The sequence below is a fragment of the Furipterus horrens genome, unplaced genomic scaffold (genome assembly GCF_987537825.1).
Source record: "Furipterus horrens unplaced genomic scaffold, mFurHor1.1.pri manual_scaffold_3, whole genome shotgun sequence".
Taxonomy (NCBI): Eukaryota; Metazoa; Chordata; class Mammalia; order Chiroptera; family Furipteridae; genus Furipterus; species Furipterus horrens.
Window position 1 is genome coordinate 64,650,262 of NW_028327173.1, and position 19,278 is coordinate 64,669,539.

General features: G+C 34.5%; 1 protein-coding gene across 1 annotated transcript in view; it reads right to left on the bottom strand.

Moving 5' to 3' along the window:
* The window catches only part of COL24A1 (collagen type XXIV alpha 1 chain), a 295,110-nt gene that overhangs the window by 72,819 nt on the left and 203,013 nt on the right, over nt 1-19,278 (bottom strand). The window contains exons 37-40 of the mRNA XM_090268285.1: nt 5,697-5,750; nt 3,985-4,092; nt 993-1,046; nt 686-739 (exon numbers count right to left, since the gene is read on the bottom strand). Coding sequence (XP_090124411.1) covers nt 686-739; nt 993-1,046; nt 3,985-4,092; nt 5,697-5,750 — 270 coding nt within the window. The remainder of the gene's footprint in view (nt 1-685; nt 740-992; nt 1,047-3,984; nt 4,093-5,696; nt 5,751-19,278) is intronic.

A 19,278-nucleotide genomic window follows, 5' to 3' on the forward strand; every position in this document is an offset into this window, starting at 1 on the left:
AATAATTTATAAGAACAATTTAAAAAGTAACCTGTAAAATATGTAGCCCATTATTATTTTTTAGTATGTTATAAAATAAATGATCTGGTTTTATCTTTTTTAAATAGAAAACTTTTACCTAAAAGTTTAGCATATGATATTTTATACACAGTTGTAATTCATATGTGGTTCTTCTTGGAAATGCCAATCTGCTTTAATACATAAAAAACAGCTTAAGAATTTTCTCAGTGACAGTTTTCTAATGATGTTACAAATCAAGAGGAGTACTGCTGTAGTTATTTCTAACTCATAAAACATTTTACTATAAATGTACTATGGCTAGTCATTTAATCTAGAGCCTCCCAATCTCTTTCAATAAGTACTTAGTTTTACTTTTACAAAGCTTTACAGATTGTGAAATACTTTAACGTATATTATTTCACCTCAATCTTGAAACAATCTATGTAAGACATTTTAATGATTTATTAAAATATTTACCCCTTGTTATTTCTTTGTTTTTCTTCTAGAATTTGCAATACTTCCCAAACTGAAAAGTGCTTCTGTTGTTCTTTGAAAATGTTTGCATGTATACTTTCACAAAGAACACATGAATTCAATGTTTAACTTTAGGATTAAAAATTCAACACACACACACACACACACACACACACACACACACACACACACACACACACACACACACTACCTTTTCTCCTTTAGGTCCCGGCAACCCAGAAAGTCCTGGTTGACCTTTATGGCCCTAAAAAAAAGGACGAGTAGACATTCTCAATATCATTTGTACCCACTATACCTAATACTATCAGGACCACACCATTAGATATTACATTATTTTGAGAGAAAAATAAAATTTACTCGATAGGGGATGAGGCCTATATATATTAAAAAGGTTTATGAGGGATATTTTATCTTAATTTGTAATTTTGGGATAACATCTTTATATAAATGTTTTCATGCAAATATATGCTTTCTTATTTCCAACTAGAGTTGCTTACTCTATATCCTGGAATTCCTTGTTCTCCATTAGGCCCCATTAATCCTAAATGTCCCTAAAAATAAATATTAGAAAACAGACAATTGTTTAAATCATTAAACTTGTACTCCTATTATTTAAAATTAAATTTTTTTCAAGGTACAAAATTCTACCTAGTCTGAACTGTAAAAACAAAAAATATCACTTTATCTTTTGCTTTATTTTTCTTCTGAGCCACAAAACTCCTGCAAAAAACGTCTCTTTGGTTTATTTCTGGTATAAATATCCTCAATCATATTAAGAGAAATACTTTCAGTTGTCAGAATCTCGCAGGTTTCTAGTAAATTCTTGGAAATGTACTTTGCATTTGTCAAAGTTTGTGGTAGATGTGCATCACTGAAGATTAGGGAGTAAAGCCTGGTAGTTTTTGAAATTGTTGCAATGGGATCAGGGAACTCCATTCTCATCGATAGTTTCAGATGCTTTGATGAACAGTTTTAGCTCTGGTCCAAGTTGTTAAAAATAGAACTGGTTAAAAAATTTGTGTTCAATAATCACCCTATGATTCCTTTTATTATTAATATTTTACAGATGAATAAAACACATATATTAAAGGCTAATCAGTAAATGCCTTTAAACTACTGAAAGATGGCTCAGAAAATTAAAAAAGCAAAAATAATGATCCTAAAAATGCTCTTTCATAATTTCAAGAAGGTTCCACAGCAACTTTCCTATTTGACTCTGCAAATAATTAGGAGATGAGTAAATTAAGGTACAGAATGAGTCTGTGACTAGCCAAATATTACACTAACCACACATTCTAATCAATGTAATAAATCGGGATAATAAATAAGAGGAGGTGATATGATTATCTTTGTGAGGAATCCATGAGAATCCCCTAAATTAAAGTTAATATAAAGTCAAAACATAAAAACTGATTTCTTGCACAGCATCAATAAGATGTAATGGAAAAAGGGTTACATTAAAAATAATAAAATCCATTAATAAACTGACAATAAATCTAACAACAAAGGCATAAAACAGATAAAGGAAATAACAAAACTTTATTGGAGGATATATAAGATATGAGTAATGGAAAGACATACGATGTTTTTCTACTGAAAGATTCAGTATTATTAAAGGAATTTGAGCTAATTCTAAAGTTTACATGAAATGAAAGAAGAAATCATAGAAAGAACCAAATTTTTCAGAAAAATAAATTATGGAGTATTTTCCCCAACAGCTCTCAAAAGATACTGTAATTGTATAATAATTTAAACAATGTTGTATTGACCCCAAAATGGGTTAATGGATTGAGAGAAGAAAATAGAAAAAATAAAAGCAGACCAATGAATATTTGAGAGTTTAGTTTATGGCAAGGGTAGCATTTCAGAGAAGTGGGAAATTGTTTATTAAATGGTGTTGAGACAATTGGCTATCAATTTGAACAAAAGAAAATTAATCCTTTACAATTAATATCATAGCAAAAACAAACTCCATGTGTTAAAAAAAAATGAGGGTAAAAGAAAGCTATAAGAGCATTAGAAGGAGGATATGAAAGAATACGTAGGGATGGCATTTCTAACAAATAAAGTAAAACCTAGAACTGCATGGGAAAAGACTGACAAATTTGACAATGTGGAAATTAAAACCTTTTGTACAGCAAAAGATATCAGGAGGAATATTAAAAGGTAAATGACAGAAGGGAAATATGCCTGTAATATACTTTGCAGCATATTTAATAAATTATAATATCTAAAATATATAAGGACTTATTGCAAATCAATAAGAAAAAGACAATCATCATAAAACATGTATAGTGCATACGAATAGGCAACTTCCAGAGGAAAAAATATGAATTATTGTACTTAGCTGCAATAAGGGAAATGTAAATAGAAAAAAAATGAAACATGCTTTTTAATTTATCAAATTGTCAAACATTAAAAGGATTAATGTGAAGTACTGGTGAAGAAAGAATAAATTTAGAGAAACCTCTTGGGAAGGTGGTTTGGGAACATGTCAAAATTTAAAAAGTGAATATTCTTTATAGAGAAAATCCAAAGTAGAAGTGTACTTTGAAGGTAATTCTTATGTTTATTAAAAATTAATCACATTATATATAATGTTTTTGAATGCATAATTCAAAGACAGAAAAATATTAGCAATTTAAACAAAAGTATAAAGGACCTGGAGTAGTAAGATGGCAATGAGGGATGGAATACTTAAAAATGAGCCTGAGGCAAACCTTCTTCAAACAGATGAATTATTATGCAATGTTTTCCAGAAGCCTTGGTGAAAAAGTTTGGCATTTATGATATTTAAATGGAAATTGGGAAACACACATCTATTTTGTAAATAAGCTCAAGACACAGTGAAAAGACTAAATTGGATAATCTCTTAAATATTGTGCATTTCTCATGCTGTGACTTTCTGAACAGGTCCCAATATACTAGTATTATCAATACAAATTTGCAGTTTAAGGTTCAGAAATATCATGCCACCCTTGTTTCCAACATCATGTAAACTTCATCCAAAAGATTAAATATTAGTAGATGTAATGGGGATTTACCACAGCAGTTAAAACATTTTCCCTAGATAAGCCCATGGAGTCCAAGCACATAAAGAAAATCCATTTTCATGTAAACCTAATTTTAAAGCAAAACTCAGCCATGACAGCAGAGTCTTATACAGATGTTAAATCCTGATTTTAAGTGGAAGGCATATAAACTTTTCTACTTCTGTTAAGAGTTATAATCTGATATTTTTAAACCTCATTTCATATTTTATTTCCATTTTAAGTTATTTCCCCTTTCCTTTTTCATGTCCAGAAACCACTAAGCCATTTAAGTACTGTGGAATGCTTACAATTCTCCACATCCCATGGAGGTAGATTATTTTCAATGGAACTATTGCTTGCCCTGCAAAATTAATCAAGGGACGAAGCTTTAAGGACATGGATACATTTCTTTTCCATCCACAGCGAACTTAGTTCTGGAAACATATCAGATACTAACCACAGCACCTCTGGTTCCTCTGGCACCCTTAGGACCACTTTCCCCAGTTTGTCCAGGAGCACCTCTGCTTCCAATTTCTCCTGTGGGCCCTATTTGGCCTTTATCACCCTATGGATGTCATTAATAAGAGAAAAAAGTAAGGAAAAACAAATTTACACATATTACTTAACTATATCATATATCTGAATGACTCCAGATGTAGTAAGTAAAATTCTATAAATAGTAACTTGCTTTAACTTAATAGGACTATAGATCACTACTGATGATTATAACACACCATTACCAAATAGGTTATCTTAAAAATACAATTAAAAGTAATTTTGGAAAAAGAACTAAAATATTATTTTGGCCTAAGAGGGGAGATCTGGTGCTTATGCTGAGTAATAAATAAGCAAGTTTTTTTAATTTTAAAATGTATGCATGTATGTATACATGCATGTATATATTTATTAATATCATGAGAAAACAGAGATCCTATTGTGAAGCCTGTTTCTATAGAGAATGTCAATGCCACAAAGATCTGTTTAATGTAAAAAAGGCTCTAATGTGCAGTTCTGTATATTGAGGATCATCGCTCACTTGTTCGGAGTCTGCCTTTAAAAATCTAACAGTTTCATATAATTTTACGTCCTTCTGAAAGCTAGTTATCTTCTGTTTTCCATTAGGCTGACTGATAATCCTCTGGCACCAAAATATAGCTGCCCTTAAACAACATTAAGTGATATAATTCATTTTCCGAACATGGGAACCAATCTGTTCCATATTGATATTCAAGTACACACAAAGAAAAACTAAACTGTGATCACAGTAAAAAATTTTTAGTATTCATAATAATTTACAGGTTTTCTCAAGGGTGTGGGGCACTCTAAGGACTCACACTGTCCTACTTCTAATGTTGATTTTAGGTGTAAAATTATGGATGCTGAAAAGAGACTTCAATATTCATGAGCAAGAATGGCAACTAAAGTCCACCTCATTCATTTTTTAAATCTCTTATTATCCCTTTACTGCCCCCCCAATTATGAGAAAGGTGGACTAGGTATATATTAGCAGAAATGATAGAATTGGAGTTTGGGAACTAGACTATGGTATGATATTTGAAGTTAATTATAGTAAAACTATTCAGAACTGGTGTACATTGGGAAAATCATTTCTATGTCTTACCAGTACTTGAATAAATTATTGACCCCATATATAATTAAATTTTGATTATAATGTACTAAAATTATACAAATATATCACTTAAAGTAAAAGGGAGCAAATAAAACATTCTTGATTTGTGTTTCTTAGCTAATATATGGAAAAATAAAATCAATTATTAACCTTTTCAATGAAAAAACACATTAATGACCCTTAAGTAATTAATCATAATCCTTCCTCTTAAACATTTTACTGAAGTTGTTACTAAATAGCACAAAGGGTATAGTATTTTCCTTTTTTCTCTTTTTTGGCTATGTTTTTGGCAAACAGGAGAAGGAAAGATCTTTTTAGAAACCAGAAAGTGGAAAATACGCCTTTAAGTAATTAAGGTGATAACTACTGCTAAGAGAAATTAAATATTAATTTATACAAATGTCCCCTTTTAAGGTAAATTTATAGTTCTTTATTACTTTATATATAGTGAAAATAAAACCATCAGAGCATTCTATGGGGCTCTGGGCACATCAGGGGAAAGAAAAGCAGCCTAAAATGATGAAAAAAATAATAATAACCTTTTTTCCTGGACGACCTCTTTGTCCTGGAATTCCCAAAATTCCTTCAGGTCCCTGAATATTCAATATGAAAAAGTAAATAAACTGTTAAGGAAAGCACTAGATACAATGTTTAAATAATTATATCAAACAATCACTGAATTAAAGACTAAGTAAAAATGAGTTACTTTTCCACATTATTACTTTTGTATAATTATTTAAAAAGAGGTCATGATGACTTAGAAGCACAGCTGTTACTAGTGAGTAAAATTCACATAGACAGACTGTCCGAGATAGAAAAAATTAAGCAGTTATTTATTACAGGAAGAAAATTACTTGGTTTCAGTATACCCATTTTAATTGGCAAGAATGTAACTAAAGTAAATCCAAATGAATCCATTTCAGCATTTATTTGAGGTAATATGGGTTCAACATCTTGTTGAATGTATAGGGTTACAAAACATATATAATCATGGTCAAGGAGAACTCAAAGTTTCATTGGAGTAGGGGATTAAAGAGATATTCTTTGATATGCGGGGGGAAAGGAGGTAGTCATATTAAACTGTTTAAAACAATATTTTCATTTCAATCTATTTTGTTTAGATAGAAGTAGACTAAAATTTCAAGATACAATTTTATTTTTAGTAAAAAGTAAATAAATTTTAAATGTCATGTGAATTTGCTGGTCAACAATGGTTCGGCTTAAATGAGATCCACAGTAAGCCAGGTCGAAAGTTCTAAAGTGGCTAATAATTAACCACAGCATTTCTTGCATCAGTTAGAAATGAAAATGGAAAACTCAAATTTGTGTCCCAAAGCTTGGAAAACTGCAAAAATGATGGAGACAAGAAATAAATTGTGGTTTACCACTGTGCTATGTAGGCTCTTGATAAATATTTGTTGAATGAATAAACAGATACCTAAGGAAATGACTCATGCCCTACGCTCCTGAACAAATGCTCTTCTAGCCTCAGAAAGTCACTAAATTTAGAGGCCAAAGCAGCTAAGTTCTGTAGCTGTAGTTCTAGCTGCATCCAGAGGTTGAAATTATAGTTGCACTAACCTGAGACTTCCTTGTGGCTAATATTAAAAAGAGGCTGATTAACTGTCACAGAGGTTAATGGTGTGAGCTTTTAAAAGTCATACTGCTTCAGTTTCATATTCTGGGTCTGTAACTAAACAGCTAAATGAACACCAGTAGATTATTTAATATCTAAAGGCCTCAGTTTCCTGCTATATAAAATGGATATGATACTATTTCTTCAAAGGTTTACTAAGATGAGGTGAGATATGCATTAAAGCTTAGAAAGGACAAATACTGAAGAGCTCAATAATAGACCTACTCAGCACCTTTGTGTAGGAAACTGTTGTACATATATGAAGAATTCATTACATGTGAGAAAAGGTGTTGCCTATATTCTGTATCACATTTTCTTCTGTTCCTCCTGGTTCTTTTGTTGCCATTTTTTCTCTCTTCAAAGATAAGACTTTTTCCTTTTTTTTTTTTTTCTGGGTATGAGTGTTAAACCTACACTGATATTAGGCTGGTTTATTTTAGTGCCTGTTCTGAAATACATACGTAAGTCATATTATGCTATAAAATGTCGGCTTTTTAAAGTTAACATGACTGCAACCAACTTGTGTATTTAGAGGTTTGCAGAGCAGACTGGAAAAAAATAGCAACATTTTCTATAGTGTGTATGTTGTAACTGATTTCTGCAATAATTACAAAAATGAGAATGCTTTTATATAAATGTCAATAGAAAGAGAATAGTTGGTTTGATGTTCAGCCTACTCATAAAATAGAGGAAAGAGTTGGAATTGCACATTATTTTAAACTTTGTGAGAGTTACTGTATTGTCTCAGAAGTAACACATCATATTTTTACCTACTTCATTGAAATAAAATTCACACCATATTATGAATCCATTTAAAGTGTAAAATTAAATGATTTTTAGCATATTCACAGAGTTCTGCAACCACCATTACAATCAATTTTAAAACATTTTTTTATCACTCCTAAAAGAAACTCTGTATCCATAAGCAGTCAGTTCCCATTTCCTCCCAATAACCCGAGCCCTGGGCAACCATCAATCCACTTTTTGTCTTTATAGATTTGCCTATTTGGGACATTTCATATAATATGTGGTGTTTTATCCCTGGCTTCTTCCACTAAGTATAATGTTTTTAAGGTTTATCAATGTTGTAGCATGTATCAATATATCACTTCTTTTTATTGCCAGATAATAGTCTATTGTATGAACATACTAATTTATTAAAAACATTTATTAATTCACCAGTTGATAATCATTTGGGTTGTTTCCACTTTTTAAAAATCCTCACCACAGGATATATTTACTCATTTTTTTTTTTTTAAAAGAGAGAGGAAGGCAGAGAGAGAGAGACAGAGAAAGAGAGAGAGAGAGAGAGAGAGAAACATCGATGTGACAGAGAAATATCGATTGGTTGCCTGCTGTATGTGCCCTGATTGGGGATCAAACCTGCACCCTCTTTGGTGTATGGGACAACACTGCAAACAACTGAGCCTCCTAGCCTGAGTGGTTGTTTCTGCTTTTTGCCTATCATAAATAATGCTGCTACGAACATTCATGTACAAGTTTTCGTTTGGACCTTGTTTTTAATTCTAGGAGTAAAATTGCTGGGTCTTACTATAACTCCATGTTTAATACTTTGAGAAACTACCAAACTGATTTACAAAGTGGTTGCAGCACTTCACAGCCCATTAGTGATACGTAAGAGTTCCAATTTCTTTACATCCTCAACATTTGTTATTATTAAAAAAAAAAAATCCTAGAGTACATAAGAAGATATCTAATTGTTGTTTTATTTGCATTTCCTAATAATTAATAATAATGAGCATTTTTTAAATGCGCTTATTTGCCAAATGTATATCTTCTTTGAAGAAATGTCTGTTTAAACACTTTGCTCATTTTTCAGTTGGGTCGTCTTTTTATTATTGAGTTGTAAGAGTTCTTTATATATTCTGGATACAAATCCCTTTATATACCTGATTTGCAAATATTTTATATGCCTCTTTTCACTGTCTTGATGGTGTTCTTTGAAGCATAAAACTTAATTTTAATTAATTACAATATATCTATTTTTTCTTTTGTCACATATTGGATATTTTTGGTGCGATCTAAGAAAACTTCGCATAATCCAAGGTCATGAAGATTTATTCCTATGTTCTCTTCCAAGACATTTATAGTTTTAGCTCTTACATTTAGGTCTTTGATCCACTTTGAATTAATTTCTGTGTGGAGTGCAGGGAAGGGTTCAACTTTATTTTTTCACATGCAAGTATCCAGTTGTTGCGGCACCATTTGTTGAAAACACCATTCTTTCCCTCATTAAATTGTCTTAGTACATAACATGCTTTTGTAATTCAAATGTACTTTGTTCTATTTATTTCTTGGAATTTATTTTAATCCCTTGAGATAGTCAATAACACTAGCTATTATTAAACAAAGTTTAGAAGTCATAGAGTGATTCCCTTCAAAGACAATGTTCCTCTTCTGCTTGAAATCTTTCAAAGGCATCCCACTACACTTGGAATAAAACTCAAACTTCTTACCATGATTTAAAAAGTCTTTCATGATCTGCCTCTTATCTATTTCTTCAAGCTCATCTCAAACAACTTTTCACTGCTTACTATGGTGTAGTTGTAATAACTTCCTTTTAGCTTTACAGGAATATCTAGATCTTTCTTACCTCCATATCTTAGTCCTTTTTATTCCATCTATCTGGAAGGAGTTCCTGAAGTTCTTTGCATGACCAGTTCTTTTCTATTTTTCAGGTCTCAACTTAATTTTCCCTCATCCAGAGAAGGCTTCTCTCACTGCCCTAGTGGAAATAGGCTTCTCTACCTTCAACTAGTTATTCTTTTCATCACTCTTTTTATTTCCATCATTGCATTGATCACAACCTGCAATGGTCTTGTCTATTGTTAGACTTCTCCATAATATTATAAAATCTGAGATCAGAATCTTTCTAATCTTGTTCTCCTGGGTATTCCTAATGCTTAGCAGAGTTCTTGGTTTGTATGAGGCATTCATAACTTTGTTGAATTAAAGAATAAACAAATATATTTAGTAGAGTCACAGTTTATAAGGCTAATTAAAAGTTGGAAACATCTAAGCTAATGCCTTTTTAAAGGTATAGAACTTTTCTTCCAAAGAATGCCTAAACAGAAGCTAATATGTTAAATACATATTCAAGGATCTTTTTGAACTCAAGTAGGAATAGAAGGAACAGAAGACCATTCAGCATACTCCCTGACACAATTATTTTAAGAGGTTCTGCATAGCTCCAACCCCTTTATTATATGCAGTGAAGAAACTGAGAACCTAAAGAATGATCCATGCATCAATGTACAGTTCTTTCATGGTAGAGCAACAGTTTGAACAATTCTGCAAAGCGGCTATTGCAGGGTTCTTTGTATTTCTGGGTTGCTTTATGGCACAACTGTTCAAAAGAAATAAGCCTAAGACCAAAGTAATAAGAATCTTTCAGATTTACATTGTCATTTACTCCTTAATGACACTGACTTCATTTCCAACCTGATTATTTTTCAGGGTTTCCAAGGAAATGGTCTCAGAAACAAGCATCATGTAAACTGTACCATGTTTATAACTATTGACATTCCTCTCATCTTTCTGACTACTAAAAAAGCTTCCTAGGAAAGGGTGCTCTATTTTGTCTCATCTTCTCTTAAGACAGCTGTCTCTGCCTAATATCATACCATCTTAAACAAACAGTAAAAAAAATCACACTTCTATAAATACAACCAGTTTTGTCCTATACGAATAAACAAGACAACTTCACTTTTATACATTCAATTTTGGAGTCCATAGCTTCACATCTGTTTAGATCTTTGATACCACTGAGATAGATTTTTCTTTTTAAAGACATGGATGACAGACCATAAGTCAGGCAGATGTTTCTTCTTGGATGTTCTAAACTCTTTTCTCATATTGAGTTATGCATTTAGGCAACTGAACATTTTAGCACAGAATTCAAGCACAAAATACGCAATTTTTCTTCTATTCAAAGAAGTCTATATCTTGGGTTTTGGTATTAGTTACTGACGCTTTCCTTGTTTTATTTTCTAACCAGATCTCATTTCTCAATCTTCCAGAAAGTAAAAAGAGCATCTCTTTACTTTAGAAAGTTAATTTCTTTTTCTCACTTTCTCACTTAATTTTTAAGAATCTAAGTTAGCATCTCTGTGATACTGCCTAAGGAAAAGTTGTTAAAAGTACAAAAATAAATCCAGCATCAGGCAGTCTTATTAAGCAATAGTTCCTTGGATCATAAAACTCTTTTGAAAAAAAAATTGCTATGATATTTTCACTGAGTTTATGAGCTGAAAGTCATTTAAAATTCCAAGCACAACAACAAAAAGAATAAAAAGAAACACACATGTGTTGTTACTAAAAAAAGGCCCCAAGGATATGTATGAGGCAGGATTGCTCCTGGGAAAGATTATGAAAGTTTTGAAATCTGTGTTCATCATTTTTCCATGCCTTGTTTTGAGGCGCTTTTTCATCTCTGTTCTGCCCATCACCAACTTCCCTGCGGTATCCTCCTTCCCTGGGGTTTCTGGCTGTGCTATCCTACAGCATAATTAGGCCTTTCTTTTTCTTAGTTGTGTCCCCCTCCCCACCAGCCTTTAGGTTTCTGCTAGGGAACCAGGCTAGTTGATTGAAAAAAAAAATTGTGATAAAGTACTAATACTTGTTAATAAATTTCTTGTATAAAAACAAATTTGATAAGAATTTTCAGAAGAATAACCACATTTTCTCAGCACTTGTCAGTTGGTTTCTCTGTGATTCTAGCCCTAATGAGTCCTCTAAAAAATATAAAAACCATCAAGAGAGGCAAAATGCAAGCCCAAGGCTGGCCATCTCACAGAAAAGTGTGACTTAAAGACACAGAAATCAGAAAATAAAGTAAGTAGAGCCAGTTCTGCAATCTTCTATGTTATCTTGTATAAGCCTCTTAAGATTTTTCTGAGTCTATGTTTTTTAATTTGTAAAATGAGGAATAAAACATATATAGGTTATTGGAAATAGTCTATAACAGAATATAAGTTAACTTTTATTGCTCAGGGTCTTGACCAATGGTGTTTAAGGTAATTTTTTTGGGGGGGAATCCCTAATCCCTTGTATTTGCTGCAAGGGCACACCCATTATAGTTTTCCAGGACAGGGAGTACAGGACAGAAAAGATGGGCACTTTACTATTTTTGCAAAACTGGGGTTGAGGCGAGACTCAATTTGCCAATGCTCAAAATTAGGTGATACTTCTGGTCCATCCTCAATCTTTAAATATCACTTTAAAATATGCTTGTACAATTACATATTATTTTTTAGGAAAAGGTGACATAGTATCATTTTCATTGTTGTTGAAAAATTATAAACCTGGGTAAATGATATGAATCACCGTGAGATGGCCAGTTTGTGCTTCATTTATGGTACTTCTTGTAGTCTTCTAGATGGAGCTTTTCCTTCGTTTTTGGAAAACTAATTGAAATGACTAGGTTATGGACTATCATTGATAAGACATTCAATGATCTGGATTTTAGAATCCAGAGGATATACACACAAACACAAAATGTTGAAGACTACGAATTTTGTAAATGATTACTTTGTCTGCCAGTCTGCTTGCATGGTTGGTTTACTTGTGATTGCTTCCTCGGTTTTTACTAAGCCCATGGAGAGGAATGGAGCACTGAAGCATTGGACATAAGGTTTATAGGAAGGAGTAAAAACAGACCCTCTACTTTTGAAGAGCTACGATCTCTCTGGAGGAAGAGACCCACAAGTTTGCTAGGGTCGTAGTAATGACTCCCAAGATATGAGAATATCTTCAAAGGCAATAATATTTAGAGGAATAAAGAGAAGATAATCTTGGGGAATACCCACCTTTAAAGATATTAGACAAGGAAGAGGTAACAGTAAAGTAAAACAGTAAAATGATCAGAGAGGCCTTATCTTGAAGGATACAATGAATATCATAAATGAAGCATTTAAGCAAAGAGAAGCAGTTCTCACTATTTATTTATATCTTCCATTTGCCCTGAGGTGGGAAAATTTGTTCAATATGACATTTAGAATTTACTTTGAAGTAATATTACAATTTAAGATAAGACATTGATAAATTATGCTTGGAAGATTTATTTCATCCTGGAGCTAGGATACTATTCTAAAGGAATAAGGTCAGTTCTGTGAACATAAATCAGAAATATTCACGCAAACTAAATATAAGAGAGCAAAAAATATTCTCCTTCAAATGCTTTTTGTCACAAATTCCAAGCAGAGGGGACACCATCAGGAGAGGGACATAAATCATTCCTGACTTCAGCCACCCCCCCACCCCCCCGAGAAGGCCAAGTAGCAGCCATCCGTATACAAGACCCCATTGTGAAAATGCCAGAACCTGAAGGCGAGTCTGAAGCACCCCCCTGAAACACAGAGACCAAGAAGTACCACATTAGAAGGATAAGAGGAGATGCTTCACTTTGACCACACTGTCCTTCCCCCAGTCTGGCACAGCACGCTATGAGTGGCCCCCTGTAGCCCATCATTTCTCCAGTGGGAAAAAGAGAACCACCCAAAGTGGACAGTCAGCTCCCCCAGTGCTGTTGGATGCTTCTAGTGTGGCCCATTCAGGTCTCACCTCATGAGGCTCACTGGCAAATCTGGGGACTTGACTACTGGGGATCGCACAGAGACAAAGAGGAATGGGGCTTACAGCAACGAGCACTCAGGTCTTGGTAGACACCATTGCTGTTTGCGGCATACCTGAGCAGAGGTCCTAGAGTTTGCTCATCTGCAGAGCTGAGTTGGTGATCCTTCCTAGTTAGGGAGCTTGGTTGGCAGCTTGGTACCCCAGCCTAAGAATTGTACTTGCTGTGGAGCCCATTTATGGCTCTGTCTGGGCAGGGAAGAAAACTTGCAAACCTGCCCAAAAGCTAGGCATAGAATCCTGTCCTGCTAGACCCAAATGAGGACCAGAGGACTGGGGAAGCTGTGGAGTTATTACTACAGCCTTACACAGGTAGAGAGCAAAGTCAGCAGCCCTGACCAACAATTGAGATTAGCCTCTGCAACTTATAACCAGGGAACCTGAACAGTGGCCGTGGGCAGCTTCAGAGCCCAGCCTACAGTCCTGCCCAGCTGTGGAGCCTAGCAACAGCTCTGCCCAGTAGCAGAGTTGAGACTACAACCCTGCCAATTTCTTAATACAGGGAACCAAGCCAGTGACCCTGTCCTATTGCAGAGCACAGCCTGTGACCCTAGCCAACAAAGAAGCCCAGACAGTGACCCCACCCAACTATCAAGCACAGAATAGTCTCCAGCCCCACCAACCCCAATGCACACCTGGAGGTCCCACTTGACTAGAGAGTCTGATGAGTGATCATGCCCAACACATGAGCATGGCCAGTGGCCTAAGTGATCACTGAACACTTAGAGTCACAGCTTGTGACTCTGCCCAAACTTGTGGCACAGCTTGTGGCTCTGTCCAACTATGAAGCCAGGCTCCACCTAAACTGAAGTCTGGCCAATGACACCATTCAGTTAAGAGAGCACAACACAAGACCCCGTCTTATCAGAGTCCAACCAGTGCTACGGCCCTGTCAGGAAACACAACCTGAGATTGCTCCTTACCACGGGTAACTACCGAGTCCAACTAGGGATGCCTCCCTCCAAAGCATGGGGTGTAGCCAGCACACCTACCCAGCCAGGTGTCTATACAGTGCTCTTACCCCCTAAATGTGTAGTCCAGTCAGAAGGCTGACCCAACTGCAGAGACCAGCCAGTGGCAATCTTTCCCCTTCCTCAGAACATGGGTAGGGACCTCGCCCAACTGGAGACCCCAATAGCAAGCTGTGACTGTCCACAAATGCTACCAGATGACCCATTCAGTACCTATCTTTACCTGTCCAAATAAACCTATAATGTCTGGAAGAGGAAACTACTTATTCAAATATGCAAATACCAAAGGAATGATATAAGGATCATAAAGAATCAGGTAAACATGACAAAAGAAAAGTAATAAACCTTTCTTTATTTGTTCTAAACTAATAACTGATACTACAAAACAGAAATCTATGAACTGACAAAGAATTTAGAATAATCCTCTTAAAAAATTCATTGAACCACAAGAACACATTGACAGCTAAATAAAATCAGAAAAACAATGCATAAACAAAGTGAACAATTTAAAACAGAAACAATAGCAATAAACAAAACAAAAATCTTAGGGATGAACAATACAATGACTGAACTGAAGAATTCAATAGAGATATTCAACAGTGGACTTCAATATGTGGAGTTTAAAAAATCAGTGAACTAGAAAGATAAATTATAGTAGTCCCTCTCTATATCGCAGTTCACTTATCATGGCCTCACTGTATTATGGGATTTTAAAAAATATTATATTTAATTATTTATCACAGGTTTTTCACTATATCGTGGGATTTTGTGGTACTGTATACATATGTTGTTAAAATTACGTAGGTTTAAGAGTGTAGAATATGTTTAAGAACATAAGTAGTGTTTATAAAAGTGTGGAAAAGGCTAATAAGGGACTGGGAACGGTTTATAAGTGTGTGGGAAGGTTTTATAAAGCCTTAAAATATATATAAATACTAAAATAAATGTAAGGTTCCTACTTTGCGGATTTTCACCTATCGTGGGGTGGGGGGTGTCTAGAATGTAATACCCATGATAAGTGAGGGAATACTGTATTTAAAATTATTCAGAGGAGCAAAAGAAAAAAAAAGAGTAAAGAAAGCCTCTAGTACTTATTGGACAACATAAAGTGAAACAATATATGCATTGTGGGAATACAGAAGGAGAATAGAAAAAGAAAGGGGCAGAGAGCCTGTTTGAAGATATAATGGCTAAAAATGTCCCAAGCCTGGAGAAAGAAATGGACATCTAGATTCTTGAGGCCCAAAGGACCCCAAATAGGTTGACTCTGAGAAGGCTTACGTTGAGACACACTATAATTAAATTTTCAAAAATCAAAGACAAAGAGAACATTTTGAAAGCAGCAAGAGACAAGTGGCTTGTCATATACAAGAGAGCCCCCATAAAACTATAAGCGGGTTTCTCAGCAGAAACTTTGCAGGCCAGGGGACAGTGAAATATCTTTAAAATAGTGAAAGAAAAAAAAAACCTGTTAATAAAGAATAATCTTCCCATTAAAGCTGTCCTTCAGGAATGAAGAAATGATAAAGACTTTCCTAAATAAACAAAGGCTAACAGTTCATCACCATTAAACCTGCCTTTCAAGAAATGCTAAAGGAAATTTTTAAACTGAAATAAAAGGATGTAATTAATGTTGTAAAAACAAATGAATGCATAAAACTCACTTGTAAAAATAAATATATGTTCAAAACCATATTTTCTATTATTGTAATGATGGTGTGCAAATAACTTACAACTCTAGTTAAAATATAAATGTATTAAAATAACCATAACTATAATAATTTGTTACTGGATACATAATATAAGATGTAAACTGTAACATCAATAACCTAAATGTGAAGGAGGGAGAAAGAAGCAAAACTATAAAATTTCTGTTATCAGATTAAAATAGGATAATTCTTTTAAAAATTGTTTTATTCTCACTGAAGACATTTTTTTTCTTTGTTTTAAGAGATAGAGAGGAACACTGATGTGAGAGAGAAATATCAATTGGTTGCCTTCTTTTATGCACCCCAACTGGGGATGGAATCCGCAACCTAGGTACATGCCCTGACTGGGAATCGAACTTGGGAAATTTCGGTCTATGGGATGAAGCTCCAACTAACTGAGCCACACCAGCCAGAGTGGATGTTATAATCTTAAGGTATTTTATGTGAGCCAAAATAAAAATCATGTAGTAGATGCACAAAATGACAAAGGATTCAAGGCATACTGCTACAAAAATTTATAAAATTAAAAAAGAAGACAGCAAGAGAGGAAACAAGAAAGAAATGACCTACAAAACAGTCAGAAAACAATTAAAATGACACTACAAAGCCCTAACTTATCAATTATTACTTTAATCATAAATGGATTAAAATTCTCCAATCAAACTTCAGAGAATGGGTGAATGGATAAAAATATAAGAACCAACAATATGCTGCCTACAAAAGGCTCACTTAAGCTTTAAGGATATGTAAAAACTGAGAGCGAAGGTATAGAAAAAGATATTTCAAGCTAATGGTAACCAAAAGAAAGCAGGGGTAGTTACATACTTTAGAAAAAGTATACTTAAAGTTAAAAATAATCACAAGATGATGAGGACTTCTGATTCCCAGTCCCAAATTCCCAGGACAGAAAATATACTTGGTCCCAAATACACTGGGGACCCCCCACAAATCTGAGTCTCTGCAACCATGAGGCCATGGTCCTTTAGTAATCTGGAGTTTTAGGGATCCACTTTGTTTGGGAATAGTTCTTAGCAGGAAGGGAGGCATGACTTGAACAGACCCCTCAAAAAGTGCCTGCTAGATTACTATATCAGTATGCTAGGTCTACCATAGAAAAATACTACAGACTAGGTGACTTGAACAATAGAAACTTATTTTCTCATGGCTCTGGAGGCTAAAGATTAAGGTGCTGGCAGGGGTGGTTTCTCCTGAGGCTTCTCTCTGGCTTGCAGGGGCCGCCTTCTTGCTGTGTCCTCCCTTTGCCCTTTTCTCTGTGCATGTGTTTCCTCAGTGACTTTGCCTCTTATAAGGACACCAGTTCTATTGGAGTAGAGCTCCATGCACACTTATGACCTCTTTTAACCTTAATTACTTCCTAAAGGTCCAATCTCTAAATACAGTTACATTGGAAATTAGGGTTTCAGCCAATGAATTCAGGGGGGACACAATTCAGTGTGTTATCTTAGATAACTTTTGTGAGGTTCCTGTCTTGGAAACTGGCAAAGAACAGGTTTGTCTGACCTCTAGTTAAGCTTTAACCTTAAATCCTTTGATGACTATAATACTAGAAGGTGGTGGGGCAGTAACTTAAGAGTCTTGATAGCATGGAGGACGTCTAATAACTATATCATCAAGTTGTCACTGATACCAATAGCAGATAAGGACACCACAAGCAAAAACGATTGCAGGACAGTATCCCTGATAATAGATGCAAACATCCTCAACGAAGTATTAGCAGACCTAATTGAACAATACAGTTGACCCTTGAAAAAGGCTGGGTTGAATTGCGTGGGTCCATTTATATGTTAATTAAAAACGTATACAGTTGGCCATCAGTATCCCTGCTTTTGCACCCATAGATTCAACCAGTATTTCAGATTCATGGCTGGGAATCCACAGATATGGAGGGCCGACTATGCATTGTTCCATGTCATTTTATTTATTCAAAAATTTTATTTGTTTATTTTTAGAGGGGGGGGAGAAAGAGAGGGAGAGAAACATTGATGTGTGAGAGAAACACCTATTGGTTGCCTCTCACACGCACCCCAACCAAGAACCAGGCCTACAATCCAGGCAGGTGGCCTGATGAAGAATTGAATCAGCAACCTTTTGCTTTGTGGGATGATGCTCAACCAACTTAGCCATGCCTGCCAGGGCTGTTCCATGTCATTTTATATAAAGTAGTGAGTATCCACGAATGTGGATAAATTGGGATTTATTTCAGGGATGCAAGTATGATTCGACATCTGCAAATAAATTAATGTAATACACCATATTCATAAAATTAAATATAAAAAATTCTATAATCAACAGATACAGAAAACTATAAGACCCTGGTGAAAGAAACTGAAGAATACAGAAATAAATGTAAAGAAATATCATGTTCATGGATAAAGGATGAATATTGTTAAAATGTCCATACTATCCAAAGCATCTATAGATGCAATATAATTCCTATCAAGGATCCAATAGCAATTTTTACAAAGGTAGAAAAAAAATTTGCATGGAACCACAAAATACTTCCAAAAGCCAAAACAATCTTGAGAAAGAAGAACAAAACTGGAGATATCATACTTCCTAATCTCAAACAATATCAATAAAAAAGTATTTTCATCAAAACAGTATGGTATTGGCATTAAAACAGACATAGATCAACAGAAAAGAGTCAGAAGCCCAGATATATGATCAACTAATACTAAAAACACACACACACAGACGCACACACGGTTTATATTAAAATGGAATATTATTCAGCCATACAAAGAAGGAAATCCTGCCATTTGCAACAACATGGATGGACCTTGAAGGCCTTATGCTGTGTGTAGTAAGTCAAACAGAGAAAGACAAATACTGTATGATCTCACATACATGTATTATTTTAAAAAAACTAAAATCATAGAAACAGAGTAATTGGTGGTTGCCAGGGGCAGGGAAATGGGTGCAGGCAGTCAGAAGGTACAAACTTCTAGTTATAAGAGGAATAAATCATGAAGATCTAATGTACAGCATGGTGACAATACTTAACAATACTGTACTATATGGTTGAAAGTAGCTGAGAGAGAAAATTTTTTAAATTCCCACCAAACACACAAAAAGGTAACTATGTTCAGTGGTGAATGTGTTAACTAACCTTATTAAGCATTTAGTAACATAG